The sequence below is a fragment of the Thunnus maccoyii genome, chromosome 13 (genome assembly GCF_910596095.1).
Source record: "Thunnus maccoyii chromosome 13, fThuMac1.1, whole genome shotgun sequence".
Taxonomy (NCBI): Eukaryota; Metazoa; Chordata; class Actinopteri; order Scombriformes; family Scombridae; genus Thunnus; species Thunnus maccoyii.
The window spans coordinates 20,996,551-21,008,820 of NC_056545.1; the positions used below are offsets into that span (position 1 = coordinate 20,996,551).

A 12,270-nucleotide genomic window follows, 5' to 3' on the forward strand; every position below is an offset into this window, starting at 1 on the left:
TTTAATCTAAACCGGTGACGCACTTGATTCCAGGTATTCTAAAAATGTTCTGCAGAAAGCAGAGGATTTGCATCTCCTCAGACATGGCAGGATAAATACATTTGGATGAGGAAATAAAGCCATTACGCTATTGTCTGAAATTTAATATTTCATAAATTTCATTCCTAAAGTGAACATGCAACATTCAGTTGCTGTTTTCCCGTTATACTTTCAAGCAGCACTCATCACATACGTAGATATATAAAAATAAAATTAAATACAAATAAATAAAAAATAATAAACATACATTGAAAAGTGCAAATGTACATTTGTTTACAGCATAACATATCCACTGTACAATCATTGATTATATACTCACATTATTTTATGCATTATAATAAGGATTACTAAGTAGCATAGTTTAAGTAAGAAATATTTCATAGCAAGTCTATTTGAAAATATTTGCATTGCCCTGTGACAAGGAGAGGCTCTTCTAAACATTGCGAAATGTGAATGCGTGTGTGTCTATGTGTGTGTGTGTGTGTGTGTGTGTGTGTGTGTGTGTGTGTGTGTGTGTGTGTGTGTGTGTATGTGTGTGTGTGAGAGAGAGAGAGAGCAAGAGAGATAGACAGAGAGAGAGAAACCAGCATGAACAATATGTTGACATAAGGTGTATGTGCAAACAATGAGCACTGAAGCAGAGGAAACTCATATCATTCTAGTTCAGAGGCACGGAAACTGCCCAGCCAGCATTTCAAGTATCTAGCATTGTTTTGGACAACACACATCTGTCAGACATCAGCAAAGCAGAGAGAAAGAGAGGGAGAGAAAGAAAAGGATATTTCCTTTTGTAGCTCAGGGAGGAGGCAGCTAAAGAGTCATACAACGAGTGAAAACAAGCAATTCAAAGAGTTGTGTCAAAAGAGTGACACTGATTAGACGAACATCACTTTTTTTTTTTTAACCATAGTAGATGATATTGCACTTAACCTAAAACACCATTTTCTCTTAGCCACCAGTATGATTAGGACAGCCCTCCGCATCAGGCTGGAAACAGCTTTCATGCTTGCTTTCACATTTTGCTCAAAAGTATTTTCACAGTTCACTGAATGCTTCCTCGTTTATGGCAGAAACAATAAGGAGCAAGTCATTGACATTTTTACAAACACTTCATCCATGTCTAAATGTTCTACTGCCGTCAATGGTTGGCCTATAATGGCCATGAAAATTATCCACATCGGAGATGGAAAATGAGGAAAGTCATCCAGTTGCAGTTGGTTTGTTAGGAATGTATTCCAGACAGAAAAGCCATCGTGTTCTGGGTCTTAGTAAGGATACCTGATGAAATGATCCTACAGGAGAGCAAGAGGCTGCCAAAAGTTCTGGCACTGAAAGTTTCCACTTTCCCTGATGGCAATAAGAATGAATCCATCTTGAAATCTGGACATCGTGATGGGTGCTGCTCAATAATCAATTAACGGGCTTCTAATGTGGATCTTGGATTACCTTTTTAGGTATTGGATTGAGAGGCAACAAGTACTTGGGCACTCCTGCACCAATATGGCAACTATGGCTTCCCGTTAACACAGAGGTGTACTTTCCAGAAGTGGACAAAGAAGTACACATCTCAGTTTCTTGGTTAAAATAAACATGCTTTCTGTAACTTTGTTGGGTATTTTGTTCATGTATGGTGCAGGTACACAGTAATGGTCATCTTAGAAATACTATCACCTGGAGGACAACTAATAATGGGAAGGTGGGTACACGACACTCCGTAGTCTAAACTTTCCTTTTTCTTGAATAACAAACCATTTCAAAGATAATATTGTACTGTACAGTTTGGGTAATGGTGCAGCTCAGCTTCCCAATGATTTTATGTGCTGGATTTGTGTATGTCTGTACATGTATGTGAAATAGAGACAGAGAATGAGAGGCTATATGTTTGCTTATGATCTCGCACTGCCAGGATATGTACGAGAGTCTAAATCCATCAGTGGTTGCCTGTGGACGTCCTAACGCTCTGACTTGACTTTGTAGCGCAGGACCAGGTAAGTGGCCAGTCTGAGCACCAGGAAGAAAACCCCCAGCACCATGAAATCCACATAGAGCTTTGCATCCTCCACATCCAGCAGCTGCAGGACCTCCTCTGGCTTTTGGAACTTACACGTCGGACCCGGACACTCCAGCTCTGACCGGTTCATCCCATAGATAGAGAGTATCACCCCTTCAAAGCCATACCTGAAAGCAGACATTTTTGACAAAATCTCATAAACCCATTTAAAGAGGACAATTCTACATCAGAGATAGCATGACCACAAAGACTAATGGCCAAAATAAATTTAGTAAAAGTCTAATAATAGTGGTTGAACATTCTTCATATAAACAGAATAGCTTACAGTACCTGACATATGAGACATAAGAGCTCCACTGTAGGTATTTGGGAATGGTGTCAAAATTAACGAAGAAGCCAGAGAAGAGGAGCACAGGTATGGCTGTGACTGGACCCACAAAGGTCGCCACCTGTGGAACAAATTAATTTTAATTCATTTCATTGAAAAAAAAAAAGTCTCAATGAAATATCTTCTAAGCAGATACTTAAAGGGGACATATCATGCACATTTACAGGTCTATACCTTTATTATTTTATTCTGGGAATCTTTGCATGATTCTCACTTCAAAAATCTCCTCATTTAACTACTGGCCCTTTATACAGCCCCTCAGTTCAGCCTCTAAATGAAACAGGCCATTTTAGCTCCGGTCTCTTTAAGGCCCCCCTCCCGATGAATACACTCTGTTCTGGTTGGCCAGCTTCAGGAGGCTACCCCTCAACAGACTGGAGGCCGTTCTAGAGGCTACATACGTTTCTTGTTCTTTACTCAAAATGTCAACTACTCAAACATATCCGTACATGTTCAAGCCAAAAATCTGATCTGAAAAATGTGAGAGGACAATGTGAATAGCCTATGGAACAACCTTAGCAACAAAGACAGCTGAACAGACTGCCCTTGGTGGGCATGTGCGAAAAATCTGACATCAGTTCGATGGGGAAGTAGAGGTAACTTTCCAAACAGGCTGAAGCCCTGGCTTTTGACTTTCATGAAGCATTTTTATACACGGTCACCTCAAGTTTTGGATCTTTGACCATGTTGGATGTTTATACATCCAACATTATAACAGTATAAAAATAACAGAAAATCACAAAAAGCATGATATGTCCGCTTTAAGGTATGCAGGTGTGCCTACCTGCAGGGACGTGGATGCAGCCCCTATAAGCAGACCCAGTGACTGGGCTACCAGGGCCGTGGATGTGGACAAGGCCATGAAAAGCAGGTAGCGACCTGCCTCTGGGGGCTGTTCAGTCATCCAGTAGACTATACTACAGTACATGATTGGACAAAGCACCTGTGAAAGAGATTTGTTAGTGTCTGTAATTTGAACTATACTGCATGCATGTCCAAACTACGGCGTGTTAAATCATTGAAACATTACCTGGAATGGTACATCAGCCATGGTTTTGGCCAGGTAGTAGGCCTTGAGGCTGTACCAGTAGTTGAGATGTTCCCTCATGAACACGGACATCTCTAGAGGAACTGTAGAACAACAGCAACGTTAAGAGATTTTCCAGAAAAACAACAAGGCAAATGTTTCCAATCCCTCGAAAGACTAAGCATCTTACAGGTTACAACAGTGGGCATGAGGGCAGCAAACATGAGGAACAGCATGGAGAAGAAGAGGAAGCCAGTGTTATTGAAGACCTTGCTGGCATCATTTCCGATTTTGAGATAAAGCAGGCCAATCAGTACTCCAATACACAGATGGGACATCACCCTGAGGTGGGTCAGCACCTGCAAAAGACACAGACATCAAACCCCTAAATCGATACCAAGAATTGAATGTTTTTACTGTCAGAATCTGTTTGAGCAGGAATAGTTTGCTGAGTATTTATTTTACCGTGTCCCTGCATATTGTGATGAAGGTTCTTTTGAAGAGGATGCAGAACTGTGTGAATGAACTGGTGGCAAAGCTATGTTTCTCAAGGGTTCCTGTTTCCTGTGGAGAGAGACAGTGAGGACAAAGAGTCAGTTACGCTCAGATAAAGGGAAAAACGTTATCAAAAAAGGAAATTAACCTCTCTCTTATATCATGCTGCAAGTAAATCATCAATTGGTCTAAAGAGTAGAGGAGAGTCTGAATTTATTTAATTAGAAAGTTTTTCATGTAACATCTGTGTATTTTTTGTCATTCAAGAAATATGTGTTATTTGAGTTCATGACTGTTTATCAGTGATTCAATATGTGTCAGACTGATGCAGGAGACAAAGTTCACTTTGAATGTAAGCTGACAAGTTAATGCAAAATGTTTCTACTGTTCAATATTATGTTAAATCATGTAACCAAAGAAGAAAATGAGGATATGGACATATATAGGAATAGAAAAACATTATAATCTCTTTGTTTATGGTTAGCGTTGCTGGCTGATGCCTACATATAAACACCCATATCAAGTTAGAAAGGGCAACAGAGAAAATCATTAAAGTGAAAAATGTTTAAAGGAGTAGATAAGCAAAACTGCACCATGCAGGGGTAGTGGTTTAACAGAGAGCTCTTGTGGTTTACGTTTACAGTTTCAGCATCTAGATGGTGCTCTTATCAAAAGCGACTCATGAAGCTGAGAAAGGGAGACAGCGAGAGGAGGCTGAGGAGACAAATTAATGGACTGGAGGAGAGGAGGAACTGTTTAGGAAAAAATGAGCAATAATGTGGACAGGGAAGGGTAACAGTTTATGAATGTAACACAATTCAGTGGGCGTTAAATTTGGGTTTTTCCTTTATTGGTTCAAATAAGTAGAGCACCTTTGGTCTCCAGTAGACTTCAAGTGAAAAGAGAGTCCACCTTGAAATAAGAGCATCTAGACTACTTTATTAAAATTTGTTTAATAAGGAGAACATTTATCATTTCTATCACACTGTGGCTTTGTAGAGTTGACATATCTGCCTGCATATTTCATGTAAATGAGTAGATCGCTCATTGTTTAATGAATGCAGTTAATCCATCAGAAACCACTGAAGAAATCTAATGAAACCAAATGTAATTTCCTCTCATCGAACAATTCTTTGGGCTGAATAAAAGCGAACATTTGAAGTGCTCTGTGGTTGGAGAGCTTTCATTTTTTGTTATTATAGGATATGAAGCTATGATTGCTGTTGATATAACACAGACACAATGGCATGCATCACTCACACTGTGACACTGAGAGTGACAGGAAGGGTCGCTCTTGTCTCTGGAATTCTTTTTGCCCGCCTCGGAGCACAGTCCACCCTGAACTGCCTCAAACAGCACTGGATTCAAGTCTCCGTACTCTCCTGACGCCACCTCAATGACTGGAGGAACATGAAGGACAAGCAAGTGAGGACAATTACACAGAAAAAGATACTCGCACATAAACTTGTACTCAAGGAGACGCAGGACTTACTGAAGTCAGCAGGATTGTGATACGTCGGGCAGTGGAGGCCCAGATTCTTCAGATAAGGGATGAGGTAAGGGACTGTGCCCTTGTATATGCACTGACCCTGACTGAGGATGTACAGCTGGTGGAGGAACAACAAGGGTACAGAGTAATCAACATAGTTTCCTACACACTGAGTCTCTGAATAATATATGAACAACTGACAAAACAACAGGCTGGGATATCGACTACGGTGCTGCTCGTCAGCTGGATAAAATGAATCACGCTAACCTGTAGTGCCTTGGTCTGAGCAGCAGCTAATGGAAAGCTGGAAGTGTCCAGCACTATAAGCACTCAGGTTATACCTTATCAAACATCTCAAAGAGCTTGGCACTAGGTTGATGAATGGTGCAGATGATTGTCCGTCCTCCCTGAGCCAGAGACTTCATGAGGGAAACGACCTGGAAGCAGGATGCGCTGTCCAGGCCACTAGGATGGGAAACAAGATGAGACAGATGTAGTATTCAGTCTGGATTTATGTTGAGATTACAATTACTCTAGGTAGGAAACTAGGTCAGTGATATCATACCTGGTGGGCTCATCAAAGAACATGACAGGAGGATTGTTGACCAGCTCGAGGGCGATGGCCAGTCTTTTACACTGGCCCCCAGAGAGAGAGTTAGTGCGTGTCTGAGCGCAGTCCAGAAGGCCCAGAGCGGTCAAGATCTCATCCACCTTACACACAAACAGACAAGTGTGTCATACATGAGGAAGCAAGTATGGAACTGACAACAGGGGTAGACAATATGGTTCTTCTTCTTCTATTATATATGACCTACATTGCAGTATTGATATATGTTGTGATGTAGATACATTTCTTGAAATTCTGGTCATTTTTTTTACTAAAATGCAACAATCAATGTAAAATTGTAGTGCAATCAATATATTCAAACTTACAAGTTCTTTTTTGACCTGAACGCTCTCATTCAGTTTCAGATTGGCAGAAACCTAAAAGACAGAGCACAGCATGTTATTTGATTGCTGAACATTTGGCATCAATGAGGAATGGGAGTTATTTTTTTGATGACCTCACCATCATGGCCTCCCTCGTAGTGAGGTGTGGCAGCAGCATGTCATCCTGCATGATGTAGCAGGACATCTTCCTGAAGGTCCTCAGGTCCCTCGGTCGGCCGTTCACCAGGATCTGACCCTTCATGCCCGTCTCCCTGTTTCCAAACAGAAAACTAACTGATCCTGCAGCCATTTTCTAAGCAGGGTATAGGCTTATCTGTGCACACAAATCACTAAATGAAGTCAAAAAATGATCTTATGCAAATACGCCAGCTGTTCAGGGATCTGCACAAACATCATACAGGTCTTAGTCTCACCTGTACCCCGCCAGAATATTCATCAAAGTGGATTTCCCGGCTCCAGAAGGCCCCATGATGCCGATCAGCTCTCTGCTGTTGAATCTTCCAGACAGACACTTGAGGAGGGCTTTGTAACCTGACAATGAGGAAAAAGACCAATTATTTACATTGCTGTTATTGGTCTTAAATTGTTTGTCGGGCATTTAACTCCAAAGTTTGTGTGTATCTTTTTTGACACATGTCAGGGGGTCTAAAAAAGCCATTATTGATCGACTGGTATCAATAAATTATTTCTTTATATTGACTATTCTAGCCAATTTACAAGAAACACATTTATGTTACATTGTTTTTCACATTGTCAACAAATATGTCTTTCCTGGGTGTATTTTGAACATCCACAACAACATTTACTGACAGTACTCTTATATTTTTATGGCACCAAGGAATGTCAAGCAGATAAAGAGAAGGAAATAATTAGTAAAACCACATTAAAAAGCAAGACCAGTAAAGATATAAAGATATAAGCACAAAAGCAAGCGTATAAAAGTTTCATTTTAAGAGCTAATTTGCGTTACATTGTACCACTCTCACACATCACAGGGAGACAGGTAAACTATCAAGGGATGAGATTCCATTTTTAGTTTGTGTGTACTCTTGTATAGAGTATTGAGTTTCAGATTACTCAATTGAAAAATTAATTGTAAAGAGAAAACACTCAAAAACCAGATGTGAAAGCAATGTGAGGAGAAGAATAATAACTGATGAAATCATTTTACATTTTGTATTCAGTTTGCATTTTCCTGTGCTAATTTTACAGTCAGTGTCCATCTGCTTGGTCAATTATGAGTCTGCTCACTATTACACCTTTATAACCTTGTGACAGTGAGACATTGAACCCTGGTTGTAATTTACTGAGCTGTGCTGCGCTGGTTCTTTAAGTGTTTCTATGGTTGGTTATTCAGATAGTAGTCAGAGCCTAATTTTACCCCAGCTGGGGGAAGTCACAGGCTGCTAAATCTGAATCTGCAGAGCTAGCAGTGCTGTCGATCTTAAGAGGTCCAGCAAACGTGCTGTCATGTACAGTATATAAACATTATCTTAATCATTATAACTAAATCAAATTACAAAATATATTACTTGTCCAGGCTACACTGATTACAACCACCATTTTAAAAAAAATAGAAAAAAGGAGTATCTGGGCAGAACAAAGAATTCAACGTCAACTGGAATTGGCTGTGAGGAATTAAAATGTTCAAAAAAAAAAAAAAACCTTAAAAAAGAAATACGACCACAGAAAGATTTAATATCATAATGCACTCAGTGGCGCCAACAGAAAAACCAAAGGCATTATTCTCAGCAATAAATATATAATGGTTGTAGTGGTGTGGCCTGCTGATGAAGATGGCTCTGGTTTTTTAGTGACGCATTTCCTGACCTTTGTGCTGCTTAAAGCACTGTGGAGACAGTAAAACAACCAGTTTTAGAACTGACAAATTCTGAAAGCTTCCAGATATGGAGAGTTAAAAAGGACAATAAGTATCCTGCCTTGTTGTCACCCGTCTCCCTCGCCTCACCCATCTATTCACTGCCTGCAGGGATGCTTCTTCCTGTCTCAAACTGTGTAATTAGGGTCTCAGCAGATCTGCCAGCCCCCTTAAACCCTCACTCTATGAGTAAAGTAGCCGAATGGCAGTGCCCCCCCCTCCCTCGTAGTGTTATTACATCAGACAGTCTCCACTCAGACATCAGAGCAGCCTGCTGTCAGTGAGGCAGCCCTGCTTTGGCATGTGGTGCATACTGATGATCTAACCCGGTGCTGTAGGTCGTGCATAATAACGGTCTTATCTGTGCGAGGCTGCAGGCACATCCTGATCACCCAGTCTCATGGGAGCCACAGAGTATGTAGCTAACCTCACCATCCACTCCTGACACCACAGAGACACACTGATGTAGCAGCGTGTGACAGTAAACGCTCAGTGTTCTCAGCCTGGTCTCACAGGTAATCTCAAAGTAATTGCTAGACAAATTATTATGAGTCATGATTGAGGTGCAGGTCATCAAATGCTTCAATTTGGAGCCTTGAGACAGATGACAACTTAATTCACACACCTGGAATATAATGTTTCCAGAAACCAAATGTTTATATGCAGTATGATCTGAACAAATGTTTATTTTCCCTCACGCTTAATTAAGATTTGCTTCTTTACTACAGTCAATCTAAATTCTCTAATTTAATTCTAATCTCATTACACAAAATCTTTGACAAATGGGCTCTTTGATTAAATTTTCTGAGATGCAATGAGTTATGGGTGCTTCTTTTATATTGGTACATTTTATATTTATCTTGTTCCATAACCTTCCATCATCATAAGCGATAACTCGTTTGTATTAACGAATCATGTGCACATGATATTTAATGATGATGATTAAGTGCATATATTTAAACTACATATAACTGCATAATTCAACTCAGCTCAAGCAAATTCAAGTAATAATGATTAACAGTAAGTGGCTTCAAAGACAGGAACAAGTCTATTAAGCTGCTGGCACATTATTAAATGAATTTGTCCAAGCTGTGAAATTGTACACACAGAATGAAGCAAAATGAAGCATGATATTTTTGCCACTGGGCCTTCCTCCTCTATACTAACTCATGAGGACATTTAACAAACTCAGGCTGGTGCTACTATTCTTTATATAACAAATACATAGTGCATTGCTTGACTTGCCCTTGTCTGAAGATACATTTGACTGGAAAACAGGTGAAATAAGCAAATACAAGACTGCTATACATCAACACAACTGTGAGCTGCACATACAGAATCTGATGAGACCTTAATAATAAATTTTAATTGCCACTCTGAACAAAAATAATGATAAACGCAGCATGGATTACTTTGCATCACAGTCATAAATTTGAGTTATGTGCATTATGTGTTTTAAAAGCAGCACAGAGCATGTGATGCGATTTCATCTCTGTACGATGACAACACTCCTCTTCCTCCTAACAAACTCAAATCATCAACACAGGTGCAACGAACGCAACTCTTAGTAAATAGCAAAATGCAGAGCAGTAATCACCTACAGGCATGTAAACATCTTCATGCTCTCCCTCCCTCTTCCTGTCTTTCCCCTTTCACAGCTGAGCTATAGTGTTTCACCAGTTATCTCCCGTGGGAGGAGAACACCCTCAAGATGAAAGCAGGTCACAGCAGCTTTATCCTAACACGGATAAATGGCTGCCCTCACCAAGAAGAGCCTATAATAACAAATGCAGACAGAGGGCAGCTCATACATCAGCTAACCTTTCTGACCCCTTTTTACTGTTCTACCAAGAAAAGAAGCAACTCTACATTTACAGTATCATCCTGTGAATTTAATTTACGGAACAAAGTGAAATCATACACGGCCCTCTCCAGGTAATCCCTCGCTGTTTGTCACAGACATTTTTAGAAATGACTCATAAGTAGTGTTTCAGTGACTCAAAGGCTAAAAAACATGGAATCACATCTGACATCATGGGTTCAAGGATCATGGTTCGGGCTGCATGTCATCCTTTTTCTCCTCTACCAGCTTCAGCATATGATTCAGTAGCAGTGATGTGTTTTTTTTTCCTCAAGGAGGAATAATCACTGACTACAAAAGTGTGTGTGATTACACCTGTTTTAAAGCTTTGATCAGGCAGACAGGCACTGCAGAGAATCAGCTTTGAGCTTAGCTGGTTAAATGACAGAAAAACACCAAGAAGCCCCTCAGAATGAACTACAGCATATGTCAAACATAAGCAACACAGTGTTTATGAAGTTAGGCGCGGCCTGTTATTTTCTGTGAGTGGCAGATGTAATTGGAGAGGCAGAGGGGCGTTATAAGGCGCAGTATGTATACAACAGGAGGTTCAGTGAGATTGTAAAGAGGGTAAAACAGCAAGAGAGCCTCTTCATGAAAGGCACCGCTTAATTAGTAATAGCTCAGACACTTCCTGTTCGCACATCGTCAGCCTGATAAACTGAGGCGGGGCCCCCCCTAAGAGACAACACAGACAAAGGCAGAAACCACAGGTTGATTTTGATGAGAAAGGAAAAGTGTGTGCATCAATGCACAGATAAAAGCTGATTTATTGACCGCTGCTCAAGAATCTCCTGCTGCTCCCCTTTCTATCCATGATCCTCCTCATGAATACTCTCTCTACATTCAGGTTTCACAATGGAACAACAAACACTCCTCTGCCGGGCTTTTAAAATGCACATCCACATTACACAAGACTGAAAATAGCACAAGAATACCTGCAATACATCATGCATGGCCTCTCTTAAGGATACTATGAGGGGAATGTAAATAAAGGATTCCTCTGAAGTCCTCTATCCCCACCCTGCAAAATATACAGAGGAGCTATACATTATAGTTTACAGAGGGTGGTTCAGCTGAAAAGCAGATATGACCAAAGGTTGGAGACTCAAAGTCTCATCATTAATAAGGGTGGTGAGTTTAAATGCTGTTCATATTTCATGAGCGGATCAATCGTGGGCCTGACTCACTGCCACCGCCTATCGTCAGACAACACAGGAAAAAGAGAGGCAAGCAGTGTGCCAACCTGCAAGTGTAAATTATTTACTATGTCTAAACTCTGCTGAGTGCAGCAAAGCTTAAAGGCACACTGCCTGCTACAACATGGTGGAAGTCTGAGTGTGTGTGTAGGGGGATGAGGGTGGGGAGACTAGGCTGTGCTACATGTGTCAGAACATTAGAGCAAGGCAAGAGACACGAAGGGAAAAATATTTCTCTTAAATGTCACAAAAGCTTTTAAATGCCTCCCTTGAAATTTCTGCACTCCAACCATTGGTCGTCATGGGTGGTGCTCGCTTGCTCATCCATCACGGTTACTATGTGAACTGAGCTTGCAGTACCTCTCCTCCTCCACCAGGGACCCTCTCGGATAGTGTAGGAGAGCTCATTGAACTCCAGGTCCACAGCAGAGCGGCGTGGGAGGTGGGAGAAGCGCTGAGCCTCAGTGATGTGGTTCTCCACTTTCTTCAGGTGGGTGAGCAGGGGCGCCTCCTGAGGCGTGCCGCCAGGGAGTTTGGTCTCCTCCATGGGGATGCTGACCGTGCCCTGCTCCAGTGTTCTCTCAGCCATGCTGAAAGGCTGCAAAGGAGCACAGACATGTCAGTTTACAAAACTGTTTTCAAGCTTAATTCTACTCTCCTGCTTCAGAGGAGGATGTTTCTTTCTTTTTTTTCTTTTTTTTTTTTTTTTTTACATCAATCCTGCTTTATATTATACACTTTCATATATGAAGAACCTCAGATACAGATTTATTTTTACCTGACAAATTCCTTCATGTAAATGATTTCCCCTAACTTCTTATGCACCAACACACTACCAAGTGCATTTTCCTTTTGAAATTTCTAACATATGGAAATGGAACAGAATAGTTAATTAGGTCAATGAATTTTTTTTTTTTTTTTTTTTTTTTTA

The 12,270-nt window shown here is 40.7% G+C and overlaps 1 protein-coding gene across 1 annotated transcript; it reads right to left on the reverse strand.

Annotated features, from left to right (window-relative positions):
• Positions 1–975: 975 nt before the first annotated feature.
• Positions 976–11,928, reverse strand: abcg4a (ATP-binding cassette, sub-family G (WHITE), member 4a). Its single transcript, XM_042431330.1, has 14 exons — positions 11,700–11,928; positions 6,814–6,931; positions 6,519–6,651; positions 6,383–6,433; positions 6,015–6,160; positions 5,791–5,914; positions 5,453–5,567; positions 5,221–5,360; positions 3,931–4,029; positions 3,656–3,824; positions 3,469–3,569; positions 3,223–3,381; positions 2,381–2,499; positions 976–2,217 (listed from the first exon to the last, which is right to left on the reverse strand). The coding sequence occupies exons 1-14, from the start codon at positions 11,926–11,928 to the stop codon at positions 1,992–1,994; spliced, it is 1,929 nt and encodes a 642-aa protein (XP_042287264.1). The 3' UTR covers positions 976–1,991.
• Between the last annotated feature and the right edge of the window lie 342 nt (positions 11,929–12,270).